Genomic DNA, 19477 nt, shown 5'->3' on the forward strand with positions numbered 1-19477 from the left:
TTTGGTTAATTAATTAAATTCTGGCACGACTTAATAACTATCAACACGTGCCTCTAACTACATAGTAAATTATAAGATGTACTAATAAGCAGTATGGCAGCCCTTTTAAGTTGATGAGTTCCCCAACCACTTTCTCCTCGTGTGCTAATTGGCGTTCTTAATATATAAATATTCTCAATTGATTATGCCTGCTAGATGATCAAATTAGTGGTGGATGTATGATGTGATATGTATCAATACACATATTACTGCATGTTGAACTGAATTAAGTAATTAAATATCCACTCAGCACTCCTCATAGTGAATATATAATTGGTCGAAACCTTTCTAAAAATGGGGTTGATTGAGTGGAGAAGTTTAAGCCTTATCGTGTGTGACCACTCATAGATTAATTCATGGTCAAAATTCATTATCTATATTAATCTTTCTGTTTTCCTCGTAAAGCTTTAATGAATCAAATCAGGCAACTGGCAATGATCTATGATTGTGTGCGTGAAGAGTTCACAAATTACATAAACCTTGCTTATGATTAAATATAATTTAGTTCATTCAAAGCACTAGAGGTTTGTGGAAGCAGTCTATGAAATAAGAACATTATATGCAAAAGCAATTAAACCTAGGTTTGACTTTATCGTGAGGGCTTGAGAACTAAGAGTGTGCTTCTCTCTAGATCTCAAGTTTGAATTCTGTAGGTGTCAACAATTTTTGTGTTGGGTCAGTCTATGTAGAGCTCTGCCTTCAATTGGGTCCTCGCTACTGGATAGTGAAATTGATTTCCAAATAAGTCGGTCTTTGAGCCGAATACCAAGTTTTTTATTTGAAAAAAATAACATTATACGTAATTTGATGTTAATTAGTTCAATATATTCATCAAAACGTACACTTAATTGGTTCACCAGTTTTAGATTCTTGTTGCTTTTGTTCAATTCCATTTTCAAATATTGTAACGACTGTGATTAAGTATGTTAATTTGCCATGGGCAATGCATGGATGTTTTACACTTTTATTGGATGAACACTAGCTTCTACTAAGAGAAGCAAAATCTCGCTCACTATTAAACAACAACAATGTATATACTAGTAGCTCTAGATTTATATATCGTGTATTCAGTCAATTCCCATATATGTGTTACACATTACTTTGCTTTGCAGTAATTTCTGTAAAATTTAGCAATGACCTCTCGATGGAATATCATATCGATCATATCCTGTATATATGAACAAGATTAGATTAATTAGACCATAAGGTTGAATATTGTAAAAAAAAAAAAAAAAAGAATTAATAATTAATATATATGTATAAACTTACTGAATGTATTCAACATTGATATTTGCATTAGGGAAGCGTGAGATAGCTGCAAATGCTTCAGTTGACATGTGGAAAGTGTGGGGGCATGAGGATCTTGTACAAGTAATAGAATCAACAACTTTAACATCAATACTACTACCACCTTTGCATGGCTTATTGATTCCACTTACACACCTTACTCTGTATCTCCTTCCACATGCTGCACCATTATCCCACAACCCTTCATTCACTGCCACAAATATATTTCCTGGTGGAAACTGTTGTCTCCTATTCCCATCACAAGCTGTAGCTGCACAATCAAACATTGTTATTATGTATGCTAAATATAACATATAGAATAGATATATAGTCTCTTGACGACAAAATCAATTATACTCGAAAGAGAATTGCTAACAATACTCGCTTTGATATTTGAATTTTAACAAATCAATATTAATATGTGAAATTTGTGTGGTTCCAAACATTTTAAAAATGGGACTCACAAGAATTTCATAAAATAAGAGACGAAATATTAAAAAGAAAGTGTTAAACTAAATGTTGATGGCACTACGTACTTATACTCGAAAACTTTCAAACATATCAAAATCAATTATACTCATTAAGAATCACTTTTACCACCTCCAACCAATCGGTATCATTATAGGGGTAGTAAAAGAGATTAGTCTCCTATAAGGTGATGCACTAAACTACAAGAGAGGTATTGAATGAATAAATGGTGGGTGTACTCACGTATATATGGAGGACCATAAGAAGAAGCAGTACCAACATCTGCAAGAATAATGCTCATTTGTTTGAGCAATAGGCTTGAAATTATTACAACAAGCATAAATGACCTCATTATTTGTTTTTGAGCTATGATTGATATACGCAAACTATAATTTTTTGCTTGATGGTACATCCAATGCTGCGCGCACACTCTCAATTTATAAGCATCTATCTGATGACAACTTACTGTTTCACTATCAATGTATATGTTTGTTTTTTTAACATTTAATTGAAAGTTTAAACTAATCGTTACTTTTAGAAATGGAAATCACGTCATGTGGTTATCAAGTTCACGATTAAAATTAATAATTTCATTTTAAAAACTTGTCGATGAGCTTAATTTGTGGAATTTTAACATCCCTTCATTCGACTCTGCCAAGTAAGTAGTAATCCAAATTTTTGTAGGATATATTATAGATTAAGCCAATACTTCCCGAAGTACACAGATATATTTAGTTTCCAATGTGAAATAAGAGTGCGGCGGCGCGGCACGAGTTTGAAATGGATTTTGTAGCTTATAAATAAATAAACAAAAAAAAAGAAACGACCCACCAAGATCTTAATGGAATATGAGAAAGCATGCAAGATCATCTTCGTGCGTGAGCTCCATTATCGACGGCTGATTAGTGGTGTTCTTTTTAGCCAATATTCAATGTATTAATTGTAAGGTTTTCAATCAAGGATTTGAGCTCAGTCAAAATGAGTTTTGATTTTCATTTGTGAGTAAGTGGATATGATTTTATTCTGTTTTTTAATTATGATCTTGAGTCTGCGGCCGTTTGTTGATCTCAATTTCAGTTTTCCTTCTCTTTCCAGTTACAGCTTCACAATTTTTGTTAAAGTTTATTTTCCCCTTTATTGGTTGCATTTTTGGCCTAAGAACCGTCTTGGTTTGAGAACTTCACTAATACTTCCTTCGGTCCTATTTATAGGAGACAATTAATTTTTTAGATACATTAAATAATTTATGTATTTGGTTTAGATTCTTGACTAGATACATAAATTATTCAATGTATCTAAAAAATCAACTTTCTCTTGTAAATAGGACCGGAGGGAGTATGTCACACAACTCAATCCTAATATCATCTACAATGATAATGATAGTAAACTAAAAAAGCCGTTAACTGAGTTCCATGTATACAATAGGACTCACCATTTATTTATAATTTTTTTAATAAAAATACCTATTGAAGATTCAATGACTTCAATGGTAGTAAATTAAAGAGTCGTTAGATAAGTCCACTAATATGTATTTTAATATGTGCATTTAGAAAGAAATAAATTGACAAAACCAAAAATCACATGAATTTGAGATGGTGAGACCAACTTTGATATGCTATATTTATTATTTTGATAGCGAGACTCGTTAGTTGCTGATGAAATAGAATCCTTATATACAGTTGACGGTATCTGATATGTAACTATTTTTTTTCTTCTTTCGATTGGGGTTCTTGATAGTTTAGGTCATTATTAAGTAAAAGACTTTTCATTAGAGATGTTATTGTTCACGAGTGTTGTCAGCACACTCTTTAAGGATTTTAAAATAAAAAATTATTCCACAACAAAGTCAAAAGTTTTAGTCATCAATGCATTGATTAAATAAATTTTTATAAAAAGTTATCATTTAAAGGCAATAGAGAGTGCCTCCGGGAAATGGTAACTAATGTCACCTTGTGTGATATAATGTTACATGATATTGGTCGATTTAACTGTGACATGTGGCAATACAATTTTTTTAAACATAAAAAAATTAAAAGATAGAGAGAAAATAGTTAAATTAACTTATACTATATCACTATTAAATTATCACTATTAAATTGGTGAATACTACGTGACATTCCTACTTTATGATACACAAATGGAGTCCCTTTTAAGATTTGTTATGAAAATTTTGTCCAATGAATGCATTGAAATGGAAGAGGAGAAAAAGGCAAGAATGTCGGGAAGTGTACGTACATAGAAGAAAAGAAGTGAAATGGCGTCGAAACGAAATGCAATCTCATTCATGAAAATGTGGGTATTTAGTTCAAGTCAATGACAAACAACATACTTACATGAATATATGAAACACATGTCGGCACGTGCTTGGTTGAACTTAGCTTCGGGTTCACTTTAATTTTCTTACAACCCACCAAACATATAGAATTGCATCAATTTTTTATTTATTTGAAGAAATAGAATTGTATCAAATCCTTGCCTTAAGAAAACAGTATCAAATTCTAATTCTAATTTTTATTTAACAAACTTCTCAAAAAAAAAAAATTATTAAATTAATTAATTAATTAGCGAGCGATAAATAAAGATAGTAATAAAAAAAATGAAAAAGAAGGTATGGATTCAGTGGCACAGCAACACTACACAAAAAGGGGGCAAATACCTAAGTCACACTCCTCCGCACACACGAAGAGCCTTAGCATTCATTTCAATTCATTATTAGTTAACGTAAGATTCTCCACGAATCATTATTCAATTAATTTCATTCCATTCCATCTTAGTGTTAGATTGAATACTTTACTTTCTCCCTCAAACTTGAAACAAACTGTCACTCTGTGCTAAGAAAAGGAGCAAACTTTTATCATCGTACATAACAATTCAAAACCTGTTTTTTGGTTCATGGGTAGGAACAAAATCCAACTCTTTGATGACAAAAGAGATGGGTTTTTCTCTGTTTCAAATTTAGGGTCTCATGAGGATTACTATTATCCTGGTGGTTTGTTTGCTAGTGTTGGTCAAGTGGGAATAGGGTTTGGTGTTCCACAACCAAACCCTTCTGATTCTAATTCCCCTGAAAATGGTGATGACCCTAAATTTCCTTTTAGTGAATTATACGTTAAGTATATTCAATCACTCTGGAAATTTGAGCCTAATGGTGTTACGGGCAAGGGGGAAGGTGAACAAGTTGTTAAGGTGAAGAATAAAAATGGTGGGTTTAAGCTCAAGATTAAGATAAGGAATCCTTCTATTAGAAGGTTGTGTAGTGGAGCAATTGCTGGTGCAATTTCTAGAACCACTGTGGCACCTTTGGAGACTATTAGGACTCATTTGATGGTGGGAAGTAGTGGTCATTCTACCGCTGATGTTTTCCAGGATATTATGAAAACTGATGGATGGAAGGGTTTGTTTAGGGGAAATCTTGTTAATGTCATTCGGGTTGCGCCTAGCAAGGCTATTGAGGTAATGCACATATCATTTCATGCTTTTGTTTTATTTATCCCTTAATGATAGCACTTGATACTTGGTTGTTTTCAGTGGTGTTTTGATAATGTTGCTGGATTACATGATTAAAGATCTGTCTACCATATCGGAAGTCTATGATATACTAACTGCAATTTTGATTAGGGATTATTAATTGGGTAGGCAAGCCATAATATCATATTTTCTAAGATTTCAAGGACTGTCACAACTAACTTTATATCCCAAATATTCTTATGGTTTTAGAACTTTTTAGAATTGGCAAAATGGATTTAATGCACCAATGCTCGGTATAGTTTCTGTATTAGAGCTAGGACAAAATTGTGTGGTTAAGCAGGTTTTGCTAGGAATTTATCCTCCTTGTAGATATAGAGATGGTTGAACATGTGTGCAATGATATCCACCCCTGGGGTCTATCTAGAGCCATGGACAAATTGTCATACTATTTAGAGAAGCAAATAGAGCTTTAGATTGGCTAGCCCAGTTCTCTGACTCAAAGGTATTAACTACTAACCAACGGGACTGTCAAAATTGGCGGGAATAGTGTTGGTTATTTGGTATAAATGAAAAATAATATGATAGACAGGGAAGAGTACGTTGAAATGGAATGGGAGATTGATTTCATTAATTTCACAAAAACAATACACTTAATAGTGTTTCAAAAAACAAAACAGAACACAACTACATCACCACTAAACTAGGAACGTGGGATAACAACAACTGCTTTCTCCTAAAGTGTAGGTACCACTTATTGACTAAAATAAAAAAACTGAAACAATAGAGAATAAAGATAAATCAGCCACGTAATGCAGTCCAAAAGCAATAATTAACACTCCTCCTTGCTTTAGGATCTGCAAACTCCAACTTTTTGCCTTAAAAACTCGAACTTGCTGACAGGAAGTGGCTTTGTAAACATATCTGCTAATTGATCCTCTGACTTGCAATAAACCAAAGTCACTTCTCCATTTTGCTGCATCTCTCTTAAGAAGTAGAGCTTGATGTTAAAATGTTTAGTCTTCCCATGACACACTGGATCCTTTGAAATTGCAATTGCTGCCTGGTTGTCAATAAAAACTTCTATTTTATGATTCTGTTGAAGATGCAAATCACATAAAATCTTCTTTAACCACAAAACTTGATTTACGGCTGCTGTTGCTGCTATGAACTCAGCTTCTGCAGTGGACTGTGCTACTGTTTCCTGCTTCTTTGTGCACCATGAAAAAACTCCAGAGCCTATACTGAAACAATATCCTGAAGTGCTCTTCATGTCATCAATAGATCCAGCCCAGTCACTATCAGAGAATCCACACAGCTTGAAATTTTGACAACTCTCATATTTGACACCATAATCAACCGTGCCTTTAACATATCTCAATATTCTTCTTGCTGCTACTAAATGTATTTCACTAGCACAATGCATAAAGCGAGAGAGGAGACTTACAGCAAATAAAATGTCTGGTCTTGTTGCAGTGAGATACATTAAACATCCGATCAGACTCCTGTAGTATCCTTCGTCAACTTTATCAGCACCATCTTCCTTGCTCAACTTCTCCTTTTGGTTCATTGGTGTGCTAACTGCCTTACACTCCTCCATCTGGAATTTTCTCAATATTTCCTTTGCATATTTTTTTTGGCAGATGAACACTTCATTGTCACTTTGTTTGATCTCAATTCCAAGAAAATATGTCATAAGACCAAGATCTGTCATTTCAAATGCTTGCATCATTTCTTGTTTGAATTGCTCAACCAACCTTGTATCATCTCCAGTCACTAAAAGATCATCAACATAGAGAGAAACTATGAGAATATTATTTCCTGCATGTTTCACGTAAAGAGTGGACTCAGATAAACTTTTTACAAAGCCTATACTCATTAAGTGATCATTTATCCTGCTGTACCAAGCCCTTGGTGCTTGTTTTAACCCATAAAGGGCTTTTTTCAATAGATAGACTTTATCTTCTTCACCTTGCATCACAAATCCCTCGGGCTGCTCCACATATATCTCTTCTTGTAAAACTCCATTCAAAAAAGCTGATTTGACATCTAACTGGAATACTTTCCAGCCCCTTTGAGCAGCAACTGCTAACACCAATCTAATTGTGTCTAATCTGGATACAGGTGCAAAAGTGTCGGAATAATCAACACCAAAAATTTGTGCATACCCTTTAACTACGAGTCTGGCCTTATATTTATTGATTGAGCCATCAACATTGAGCTTTGTTCTGAAAACCCATTTAACTCCAATGACTTTTCTATCTTGAGGCTTTTCAACCAGCTCCCATGTTTTGTTTTTTTGTATCATTGACATCTCCTCCTCCATTGCATTTTTCCATTTTGGATCTTTTCGTGCTTCCTCGCAGCAAGAAGGCTCACATATTGCTACATTACATCTTTGAAATATGTCTGACAGCAGCCTTGTGCCTCTAATGGAGGGATCATCTTCTAATTCATTCAGACACAACTCGGTTGTTTGCTTTTCAGGATGAGTATCTTCAATAATGCTTAGAGATCCAGATGTTTTCGGTAGATTCTTCCAGTCCCATTGCTGGTCTTCGTTGAAATGTACATCTCTAGTTATAGTCAGTGTTTCGGTTTGAGGATGATACACTTTGTAAGCCTTTGAAAGTGAACTGTATCCCACAAAAATGCCCGGAAGTGCTTTTTTGTCAAGTTTGTCACGCTTAACCTTTGGAACATGTGCAAAACAAACACAACCAAACACTTTAAGAAAGGTTAGTGAAGGCTTATACTCATACCATGCTTCAAAAGGAGTTTTATCTTGTAAAGCCTTGGTTGGAAGTCGATTTTGAAGAAAGACCGCCGTGTTTGCCGTTTCTGCCCAAAATTGTTTAGGCAATTCCTTCTCATGCAACATACATCTAGCCATCTCCATTACTGATCTATTTCTCCTTTCACTAACTCCATTTTGTTCGGGAGTGTAAGGAGCTGTCAGTTGATGTTCAATTCCAGCTTCTTCGCAAAATAAATTAAATTGTGCTGATGTATACTCCTTGCCATTATCAGACCTTAGAAATTGAATCTTGGAGCCACTTTGAGTTTCCACCATCTTCTTAAACTTTAAAAATACTCCAGCCACTTCATGCTTGAATTTCAAGAAATAAATCCAACACATTCTTGTAAAGTCGTCTATGAAAAGAATAAAGTATAGGCTACCTTGTATTGATGGAGTTCTTTGAGGTCCTGCAACATCTGTGTGAATGAGTTGAAGCTTTTTAGTGGCTCTCCAAACAGTTTTGGGAAATGGAATTCTGTTTTGTTTACCAAACTGGCAAGCATTGCAGTTTGGCAAATGATCAGAAAGTACCGGTAGACCTCTTGACATGTCTTTCTTCTTCAAGTTCAACATTCTTTGAATATGACAGTGACCGAGTCGCTTGTGCCAAAGTTCAGTGGGACTGACTTGAGTGAAATAAGCGGTCTGCTCCTCCTCAATTGGATCAAATGAGAAGCTTTTACCTCTCATTTTGACCCTAAGAATCTCCCGACCAGTGATGTCAAAGATGAGACAAAGTTGATTTTCGAAAGATACTTTAAACCCTTTTTCTAATAATTGACCAACACTTAGCAGATTTTGATCAATATCAGGTACATAAAGAACATCTGAGATTGTTTTTATACCTGAACTCGTTGAAATTACGATGGTTCCTTTTCCTTTTGCAGGAATATAGACACCGTTGCCAATTCTGACTTTTGAGATATGAGTTGGCTTTAAATCTTTGAAGATGGTTTTATCATATGTCATGTGGTTTGTACAACCACTGTCAATCAGCCAGCATTCTGAACTACTCTTAGATGAAAAACATGTTGCCACAAACATTTGATCTTCTTCATCTTGCTCTACAACCTGGGCTTTGACTTCAAGTTGTTGAAATTTTCCTTTGCAAATCACAGCTTCATGTCCAAGCTGATTGCACTTGCTGCACTTTGCGTCCGGTCTTCTCCAACATCTGAACGGTGGATGACCCATTTTACCACAGTGCTCGCAAGGTGGGTAATTCTTCTTTTTACCTCTATCTTTGCTTTGGTTGCCTGCAGTACTTCCAACTACATGATGCTTGGCTGGTAAAGCACCTTCAACCACATGATCTTGCCTCATAAGCCTTCGTTGCTCTTGAGCCTGCATCGCATGCAACACTGCTGCTAAGGTGATCTTAGACAAGTCTTTTGTGTTCTCCAAGGTGGTTATTGATGCTTCATATCTCTCAGGCACTGTAACCAGAATTTTTTCAACAATTCTAGAATCAGCGAATTGAGTGCCGAGTAACCTAACCTTGTTTGCAATAGAAAGCAATCTGTCAAGAGTAATCTTTGATTGTCTCAGACTCTTTCATTTTCTGCATCTCAAATTCCCTCATCAAGTTCAGTACTTGCATGCCTCGAATCCTCTCATCCCCTGCGTATTCTTCCTTCAAATAGTCCCATATTTCTTTTGCTGTTTTGAGGGTCATAATTCTGGTGAAAACATTTTGTGAAACACAGGAGAAAAGAACTGATTTTGCCTTTGCTTTCCGAGTTTTTCTCTCCTTGTGATATTTTAACTGAGCCATGGTAGGATTATTCTGCAGCGGAGGAACTTCATAATCCTCTTCAACGGCCTCCCAAACATCCAAAGCCTCCAGGTAAGACTCCATTCTTACTGCCCAAAGGTCATAGTTCTCCCCATCAAAGACAGGAGGAGCAACTTGTGAGAAACTTGTTTCAGTTTCCATTTTCACAGGTCCCGTAAGATGATAGCTCTGGTGCCAATTTGTTGGTTATTTGGTATAAATGAAAAATAATATGATAGACAGGGAAGAGTACGTTGAAATGGAATGGGAGATTGATTTCATTAATTTCACAAAAACAATACACTTAATAGTGTTTCAAAAAACAAAACAGAACACAACTACATCACCACTAAACTAGGAACGTGGGATAACAACAACTGCTTTCTCCTAAAGTGTAGGTACCACTTATTGACTAAAATAAAAAAACTGAAACAATAGAGAATAAAGATAAATCAGCCACGTAATGCAGTCCAAAAGCAATAATTAACAAATAGCTTCTCCGACTTGAGTTTCTGTTTCATTTTCTGGATCTTTGAACCCTTTCAATGTTGAAAAAAAAAAAAAACCAAGTTCTTTTATGAAGAAAGACAAATCGAGTTTTTGAGCATTTGCTGATTTACTATGATATGCAACTGTAAAAACCATCATTTGCTGATTTTCCTTCAAACCTGTTTCTGGTATATTGTTTTATGATTGTCTATTAATGGATTCATTTACGGAGACAGCCTCTCTACTTATGCTGGAAGCCCCTTGCACTAGATTACCCTTCAGTTGTTTTCATCAATATATCTACTCATTGACAATTTGTGCAATTATTTATTTCATGTCATTGTCTTCTTTCAATTATTTATTTCACTAGATTACCCTTACCTGTATGTGTTAGTGACACACTAGCTTTAGATGATGTTTTGCATATTTTGACCATGGTCCTTCCTCTTCGAATGCTCTCCATGACAGATAGTTGGTTTTATTGCTCTGAGAATTCAATTACTTTACTTCTTAAGTTTTAATTCCATGCCTTTCATTTCCCTGGCCCTCTTTTAACTCTTTAGTGGTTTTAGGGCTTAAGTTTCTTAGATTTATATTGCTAGAGAACTTTCATATGATAGTGTTTTGTTCTTGTTTCTTGTTTTTTAGGTGGGGGTCTTAAATGTATAAATGGCCCATCAGGTAAGTCAATGAGCAAGTATGTCTCTTTTAGTCCGTGCTTCAAATTTTCTGCGCGTTAACTTGTTAATTAAACTTATAATAGTCAGCCAATGAGAAAAGCGTTATTTATCTACTCTGGCAATAATAAATGAATTTGTAGTCTACATCATAGTTATTCTTTATCTCAATTTACTTTCACCTATTTCTACAGCTATTTGCTTATGATACGGTAAACAAGAACCTATCCGCAAAGCCTGGAGAGCAGTCCAAACTCCCAGTTCCTGCATCATTGATTGCAGGTGCCTGTGCTGGAGTGAGTTCAACTATATGCACGTATCCGCTTGAACTACTCAAGACTAGACTAACTATCCAGGTATGTATATATAATTACTTATTTGATGCCGACATAACTTGTAAGACTTTATGGACGAGTTTTTAGAAACAGTTTATGACATATTCATAAGATAGCTTATATGACCTGTATATACATAATTTTGCTTCCTCATATTAATGTTTTAACATCATATTGGAAAATAGAAGATAAAAGTTAAGCTTGATTAGTGATATTGCAGAGAGGTGTTTACAATGGTCTCCTTGACGCGTTCATGAAAATAATTAAAGAAGAGGGTCCTGCAGAACTTTACAGAGGCCTGACACCTAGTCTTATTGGAGTTATTCCATATTCGGCTACCAATTACTTTGCCTACGACACTCTGCGGAAAGCATACCGAAAAATTTTCAAACAAGAGAAGATCGGCAACTTTGAAACCCTTTTGATTGGTTCAGCGGCTGGTGCTATTTCAAGTACTGCAACTTTTCCACTTGAGGTGGCTCGCAAGCAAATGCAAGTTGGAGCTCTCAGTGGAAGACAGGTCTACAAAAATGTGGTTCATGCCCTTCTGAGCATACTAGAACAAGAAGGGATCCAGGGTCTATATAGAGGGCTTGGACCTAGTTGCATGAAGTTAGTGCCAGCCGCTGGAATCTCTTTCATGTGTTATGAAGCATGCAAGAAGATATTGATAGATAACGACGAGGAGGAATAGGCTGAGTTTCTGTTTCCACCGAAGCCAAGTTGTGGAACTGCTGCATACTTTTTTGATACATTTCGGTTAACTTATTTTTGGTTTCTCTTATTTTACTGGATTTTTTTCAACCCCTCTGAGAATGGAATGTTGGTTTTTTGTTTATTTACGTTGCTGCCAGGCTTTTCATTGTGTCTTGGCTATACATCTTCAAGTTCAGAATCTACTTTGTAATCCTGTTCTTTTTGGAAATTGACTGTATTCTACTCACCAATCATATTTTATGAAGTTGATTTTTGTTGAGCAAGGTATTTCCATTTTTTCTCTCTAGATTATGATAAGATAGATATAAGTATTAAAATTGTTGTTGAGGGCCAGACGTTGCCCACAGGGCACCCAAAATACCAAAAACGCGCCTTTTATACTGTTCAGAAGTTATTTTATTTTCCGATCCCTTTGGAAGGTACAAATTGTGTATGTCTTTTTTCTGTTAATTATTAACACATTGATTTCAATATTCTTTTCATATCTTTCTTTACTAGCAAAATTTTGCAAGAGTTCTGCTGTTTTTAAAAAGAAATTGTGAAAGCTCCTGAAAAGATTATTCTTTGAATAAATACATTTAGAAACAATTTAAATAGGACATGATTTATCTACAATACTATAGGTATCTTTTTCCACTTAAAACAAGATAAAAATTGATATTTAAACGACAAAGGAGTATATGATAAGGTTCTGAAAGATGAGAGACATTCATTCAAATTACTAAAACATTAATCTTGGTCACCAACACAACTCTGATCATCAAGACATATCAAAATGTTTATCACATGTGAAACCACACTAGCTCACAATAGAAAAAACCACCAATCATCACATTGCACCTTGTTTGCTTTAACTATATTCTTGTCATAAACAAATTTTACATTACGTGGACAAAAAAATTTAAACTTATAAATAAACAATAGAAACAAGAATGCTATGCAGGTTTATAACTTAATCCCCGTCCTATTTTTCATGCATTAATAGGACAAACTCCATGCTGAATTCTTGTTTATATACACTAGAGCAACCTTGATGTCTCTAAATCAAAAAGGAGATAATAAAAGAAAATGAATCTTCAAGATAAACTAGCAGTTGATACCACACTGACTATTGGATGATGATTTGTTGGGATCAGAGATGAAGGGGTCAATCCTCACCCACAACAAAGAGAATATAGAAGCAAGGAGAACGGCCCAGACAATAACAATGGTTGGTGTACGATTCGATTTCCCCAAAAGACCCTTCAAGAAAGGGTATAAATGAGCAATGACCCATATAGCAAAGAAGAGCTTTCCAAATAGTGGACCCCAAGATTGGTAACCACTGTTTATGGCAAAAGACACACCAGCCACAATACCTATCAAATTCACAATAAGTACTGTTGTAGGAGGGATAAGAAGTGATGTCCATTTGAACACGTATAGCTCAGCAAAGTCCCCGTCTTCGTCATTTGCCTTTGATGTAACGGTAAAATTTGTGTCAATCCCTGCAAGCACTTTGAGAAGCCCTTGAAACACGGCGAAAAGATGTGCAGATGTTCCACCGATAACCCAAAACTGCTCGTTTCTCCACCAGTCTTCTATACCAACACCACTCCACCTAAGCTCCAGAATTGAAGTAGTGAAAATGGAGGTAAAGAGGAGAATAAACCACATGCTAGCAAAGTTACTTATCTGCATAAGATTAACAAAATGTCAAGATCCAGAATCAGTAGTTATAAGGTTAACAGCCAGAAATGAGAGAACAAATCATTTACCTCGGGAATAATAAATTTGTTTGTGAGAAGACAAAATGCAGGAAGCACACAGTACGCAAGCAATGGGATTGAGGTAAAGGGGTAGATAATTGTGTTGATATAAGCCAGCCTCATGAGAGGCCTCATCCTTCCATTGTAGCCATACCATAAAGGACAATGCCTGCTAAGGAAGATCTCTATTGAACCCAAGGCCCACCGAAGCACCTGATTGAGACGGTCTGAAAGATTGATGGGAGCAGAACCCTTGAATGCCGGACGAGGTGGCATGCAATAGACGGAAATCCAACCACGTGCATGCATCTTAAACCCAGTCAGGATATCTTCAGTCACAGAACCATAGATCCATCCAATCTGGGGAAGTCAGAAAATGTTGATTAATAGCTAAACAAGCTACTCATCAGTTTAACGTAGAGTTTAATTTTGATACATTGTGGGTGTTAAAAAGTTATGCTGTCAGCAAATCAGAACCAATATCTAGGAGACTTTAGAAGTAGTTAAGATTAGAGTCAAAAAAATCTAATGATCTGATGATTTTGATTGATTGACGGTGTCAATATTCTCTAGACAGAGTGTATATGAATTGAATAATTTCTTTATACCAAAGGACGAGAATTAAAAAACACAACGTAAATACACATGCTCACCTCTTTGCCCCATTCTGTCTTGTCTTCATAACCACAACTGATAACGTGGATTGCTTCCTTAAGAAGAGTTGTAGAATTGGTTGAAGGTGGAAGGCCACCTTGCTCCATGAATGTGGCAGCAATAAAAACCGGAGACTGTCCGAAACGCTTCTCCAAGCTCTTCTGAGACATTAGAAGTGACCTTTCATCATCATAACCTGCCAAAAGACATTGTAATATCATTTTTTTAGACAAATCTAAGGATATCTACAACCAGGTTACTGCAAACAATTTTCTTGCATGAAGTAAACATTTTAAATTCTGAACACATGAAAAACCGTAAATAAGGGAGTTAAATGAGATATGTTTTCATAAAAGCTTACCTTCGACACCCTCCTCTATATCCTCCATATTAAATATGGGAATGGTGGATTCAGTTCTTTTAACTCCCCTCTTCTTGTCACCGTACTTCTTATTCCCACCCTTTCCTTTCTTTCTAGAACCCCAACAACTCTTAACAATAATGTTAGGTTCGAGATCTTCCTCAGTCAAAACAGGATCATAACCATACAAAGCTTGCCTATTGAAACAGCAACCAGTTCCCACATAGACAGGGCCCTGAATACCATCCTGACCTTTCAAGTTGATCTGGCAGATGAAGTTTTTCAAGTTTAGCGAAAGCAGTTGGAGTGTAATGCAAGGAAATAAAATATTTTTTTCTTTTGAAGGGGCCAAAAGAAAATAATTTTTTAATTACAAATTGGCAATATTACAAAAGAATAATGAAGACCTACATCGAAGAAGACAATATTGCGATTGGCATATCGATCGTGCAAATCAATGCCATCAAATCTCTGCGGAAATTGAACATAGCATGTCTTCTTTCCATAAGCAGGATCCATCATGAAACACATAGCCTCCTTAAGAGCTTTGCTATTATTGAAATAATGATCACAATCGACATTCAAAAGATATGCACCGTTGGTCAAGACAGCAGAAACTCGAATCTACATCACACAAGATAAACCAAGGTTAGATATGTTCGAAACCTATCTTTCTAATAAATAAAAAGCACAACCATCGTTTGATCGATTAGCACAATCATTCACATCCTAAAGAAGCTTTAGAAATTTGTTAAACATTGCCTATAATTGTACTGTGTTGATTCACAGCACCACTTAGCAGGTTATTTTTCATATAAATTCAGCTTTCTGACATAATCTTTCAATGAGAACAATACAAAACACGGGAAACAGCCATTAAAAGGAAAATAAACCAGACAACGCCATGGAACACATAAAATAAGAAGTTTCAATAGGACAAACCAAAGCATTCATAGCTCCAGCCTTCTTGTGATGTTGGAAGCCTGGTCGCTTTTCACGAGACACATAAACAAGCCTGGGAAGTTCATTGCCATCTGTATCAAGCCCTCCACTATGTCCTAAGAACACCTGCATACCACAAAATAATATAACTAAACTGAAAATAACAATAATGGTGGAGGTTCTGCGGATTATAGAGAAAATCGTAATACCTGAATCATTCCAGGATGATCCCTGGGATTATTTCCAGGCCAAGGAGTTCCATCCTGCATTGTCCAACCTTCCTCTGGCATCTTCTGAGCTTTAGCAACATAGGCATTGATCCTTACTTTGAATTCTTCATATTGTCTCTGTTAAGCACAAATATCCATATTTAATATTTCTACATGTCTAGAAATAAATATTGAACTGGAAATGGAAACATGATGCTTCAAAAACAACCTTCATTGCTCGTCGCTCCTTAACAAAAGAGGGTTGAACCTTGTCCTTTAAGTAATCAATCTTCTGAAGAAAATAAAATTCAGGTGCTCTTGGCTCAATACTGTGTTTTTTGCAAAAGGGCACCCACATCTTTGCAAACTCGGCTGTTTCAGATAAGGCTTCAAAACTCAACATAGCTGAACCATCATCAGATACATAGCAAGAAACCTTGTCGACAGGGTAGTCAACAGCGAGTATAGACAAAACAGTGTTTGCAGTTACAATAGGTGGCTCTTTGAGAGGGTCCACTGTACTGACAAATACGTCGACAGGAGCCAACTGTGATGGTTCTCCATCACGATCATATCTACACAAGACAAACTAAGATTAGTGGAACAGAAAATGTCGCATCATGGCTAAACCAAGCCAAGTCCAACAGTGAAGGAAACATAGCAATCCAAACCTTATGGCAAGCCTCTCCAGATAAGTCTCACGGTTAATGGGAGACCATTTTGGAAACTGATCCAAAATCCAGGAAAATGCAAACCAAATCTCACAGATAACTGAAGTCAACCACAGTGGGTAAGCATCTTTTACCGGGTGAGTTACACGATATTGCAAGAAGAAACCAAGAACTATCAGCCGGAACACGATGACAACACGATAAGGGGTCAGCTGAGATGAAGAAATGGGTACAATCCGACTCATAGGTTGTCGAGCATCATCAACCCTGTCAAAAACAGAAACAAAGGGCCATTTTAACTTGAAATGAAATTCAATCCAAGTAAATATTTAAAGTAAACTCGACAGAACTTTTGTAAGCATGACACCCAAAATAAGTCATAATGAGAAACATACATAACATTAGGTTTGCTAAAATTCAAACATAACACAACCAAAAGTCCACCAAAAAAAAAAAACCCCCAAGCCTACACTCTAGATAAAATCCCTAACTTGCCAATTGGGATAATCAACCTCCATAACATTAACATCTTCACTAATCTCCTCCATCCAACTTTCTCCATCATCTACAGGTACAGCAGAGGATGCCCTACTACCACCTCAATATGCAAATAGATGATCAGAGTTGCACATCGTGACCCAAAAAATGTCCCTTTTGGTTAAACAATCCCATTCTCAATCTGATCTTATTAATTGTGATTTCAAATGTGATCCAACTCTTGAAGAGGTAACAAGATCAATACACTCTATTGTTTGGATAGCAGTCTTGACAACCATGAGAAGGAGAATGAAAATTGCTTTGAACACTTTCCATATAAAAATAAATTGAGCCTCTAGCATAAACAAACAATGAATGCTCCCTGATACCTCACACATATGATTAGCTAGTCATTAAACATCAAAACCAAACAGAATAAGTGGCTTACATTTGAAGTTCTTCTCCATTAGAACCAGTCCCTTCAATATCTCCTCCTCCGCTTTTCCCATCAGCATATCTACCAGTCATCTGTACCATATTTTTCTCGTGCTTCAGCTTCCAACCTTCAACCCTTTCCTTCCAGTCAACATTTCCCAAACCATATGAGTTTAAGTCCTTTGATGGATCCACAATTCTCACCGGAACTGTAATATCAAATATACAGTCAATTGTAAAATCACAATAATCTAACAACTAAATATAGCACAAATTCAAGTTAGCACTATACCTGGTTGCCTTGGATCAATATAGGGAAGTGAGTGAGCTTTCTCAGATGGGCCCAAAGGACCAGAAGTAGTTCGGACAGATTGATTATCAGGTGTAGGAATCTCGCCAGACATCTGTCAATACTAATTGTCAGTGAAAGATAAATAAAAAATGCATGCACAATTTCATGTAATACACAGTAAAATATACTCCTGCAAAAAACATGAAATACATAGAATAAAGAAAAATTCCATATGTCCCTGTGAGCTTAGCTCAATTGGTAGGGACACTGCATTATATATGCAAGGGTTGGGGTTCGGACCTCGAATACCCTGCTTATTCACCTTAAGAGGTGAATTTCTAGCTACTAGGCTACTTGACCCAAAAAAAAAAAGTAATAAGTTCATCTTAACACTTTTTGACGGTTGTTTATCTCAAGAATATCAAGAATAAAGACAATATGTAGACAAAATCTAAAGTAAGATTCCCAAATGTAAACATATTTAGAAAGCCTATAACAGTTGAATAGAATCAAAGGATTACAGTTTGGCCATTGGTGAGAAGAGGAGGTTGCTGATATTCGCGTCTAGAAGATGAAGCTGATCTGTCTGAATCATCCCACTGTCTCCTTGACTTATTATTATTATTATTATTATTTCCTTGTCGATAATTGAACTCGTTCTCGATATCATCAACATCATCTTCTTCATCATCTCCATCGACTCTAGGACTCCCTGATCCAGATTCATCATTTAAAATCAAAATGAAGACACATAATAATAGATCAGACACATTAAAACTAACTAACCAAGTAATTAACTAACCTCTGAGCCTTTTGTATCTAGTTTTGCATTGAGGACAAGATTTGTTGCCTTCTTTTCGCTCATATTCATAACAATCTCGACAAACAGGGTAACCACATTCATTACAAGCAACAAACACATCACCGGTGGGTGTTGTTCCAACATCCTCACCACATATATGACAGACTTGTCCATTCAAATTCTTCAATGGTTTCGGCTGTAAGAAGATATCATAAACAATTTTACATTAAAATTATAACACTACATATGATACCAGATTAGAATTATAGCATTAATCAATCAATTCCTGATAAAAAGTTGAAGATCAAATTGAGAGTAATCTATAACCAACCAGATCTGATCTAAAGTTGTAAGTAAGACAAAATCAGTAGAATGAAATGAGAAAGTAAGAAACTAACCCCGCTGTCGGCAGAATCGTGACGAATACGAACAAGCTCGTTACGATTGTGGGAGCCAGCAACCATGCCGGAAGAGGCTTCCATATTGTGACAGAGAGTGATGCAGATGAATGGAGTTCAGTACAGTACTCGATCTGCGTTCAGATATACAGGAAAAGCATTAAAATCTTCGCCCACTCAACACGCAATATTTTTCGCACATTCCTATCTCATTTCACAAAAACACACTCTCTGCTACAACTGTAATGATATTAACAACCAGTGTTTGTGTTGTGTTCTTTTCTTTTCTCTATCTGTTTTATTCTTATTATTGTGTTACCGGTTCGACTTGTTTTCCCGGTTCGAGTTACGAGCTGTATAAGAGCTATTTTCCCCGGTTCAGCCCACTGTATATTGACTTATTAAGAGAATGACCAATTAGGTGACTACACGTGTCG

General features: G+C 35.9%; 3 protein-coding genes across 4 annotated transcripts; 1 reads left to right on the forward strand and 2 right to left on the reverse strand.

The window, feature by feature from the left end:
- Positions 1-931: 931 nt before the first annotated feature.
- LOC146942504 (EG45-like domain containing protein) lies at positions 932-2206 on the reverse strand. Of its 2 annotated transcripts, none has more exons than XM_085756467.1 (3): positions 2038-2206; positions 1309-1597; positions 932-1207 (listed from the first exon to the last, which is right to left on the reverse strand). In XM_085756467.1, the coding sequence occupies exons 1-3, from the start codon at positions 2204-2206 to the stop codon at positions 1201-1203; spliced, it is 465 nt and encodes a 154-aa protein (XP_085612593.1). In that variant the 3' UTR covers positions 932-1200. The 2 variants fall into 2 exon arrangements, with proteins under 2 accessions (XP_085612593.1, XP_085612594.1); XM_085756468.1 differs by having other exon boundaries at positions 1309-1591; positions 2038-2198.
- A 2198-nt stretch (positions 2207-4404) lies between these two features.
- On the forward strand, positions 4405-12314 carry SHS1 (Mitochondrial substrate carrier family protein). Its single transcript, XM_085756484.1, has 3 exons — positions 4405-5247; positions 11194-11355; positions 11555-12314. The coding sequence occupies exons 1-3, from the start codon at positions 4687-4689 to the stop codon at positions 12026-12028; spliced, it is 1197 nt and encodes a 398-aa protein (XP_085612610.1). The 5' UTR covers positions 4405-4686; the 3' UTR covers positions 12029-12314.
- Positions 12315-12740: 426 nt separating this feature from the next.
- CESA1 (cellulose synthase 1) lies at positions 12741-19312 on the reverse strand. The gene is made up of 14 exons (XM_085756482.1): positions 19041-19312; positions 18643-18838; positions 18362-18552; positions 17841-17952; positions 17562-17757; positions 16637-16903; positions 16195-16540; positions 15966-16103; positions 15757-15882; positions 15226-15438; positions 14815-15079; positions 14453-14649; positions 13809-14159; positions 12741-13725 (listed from the first exon to the last, which is right to left on the reverse strand). Exons 1-14 carry the CDS (start codon positions 19122-19124, stop codon positions 13138-13140), a joined length of 3270 nt encoding a protein of 1089 aa, XP_085612608.1. The 5' UTR covers positions 19125-19312; the 3' UTR covers positions 12741-13137.
- Positions 19313-19477: the final 165 nt, after the last annotated feature.

Source organism: Medicago sativa, chromosome 3 (assembly GCF_051527215.1).
Source record: "Medicago sativa cultivar Bolivia chromosome 3, Bolivia_mono, whole genome shotgun sequence".
In the NCBI taxonomy this organism is placed as follows: domain Eukaryota; kingdom Viridiplantae; phylum Streptophyta; class Magnoliopsida; order Fabales; family Fabaceae; genus Medicago; species Medicago sativa.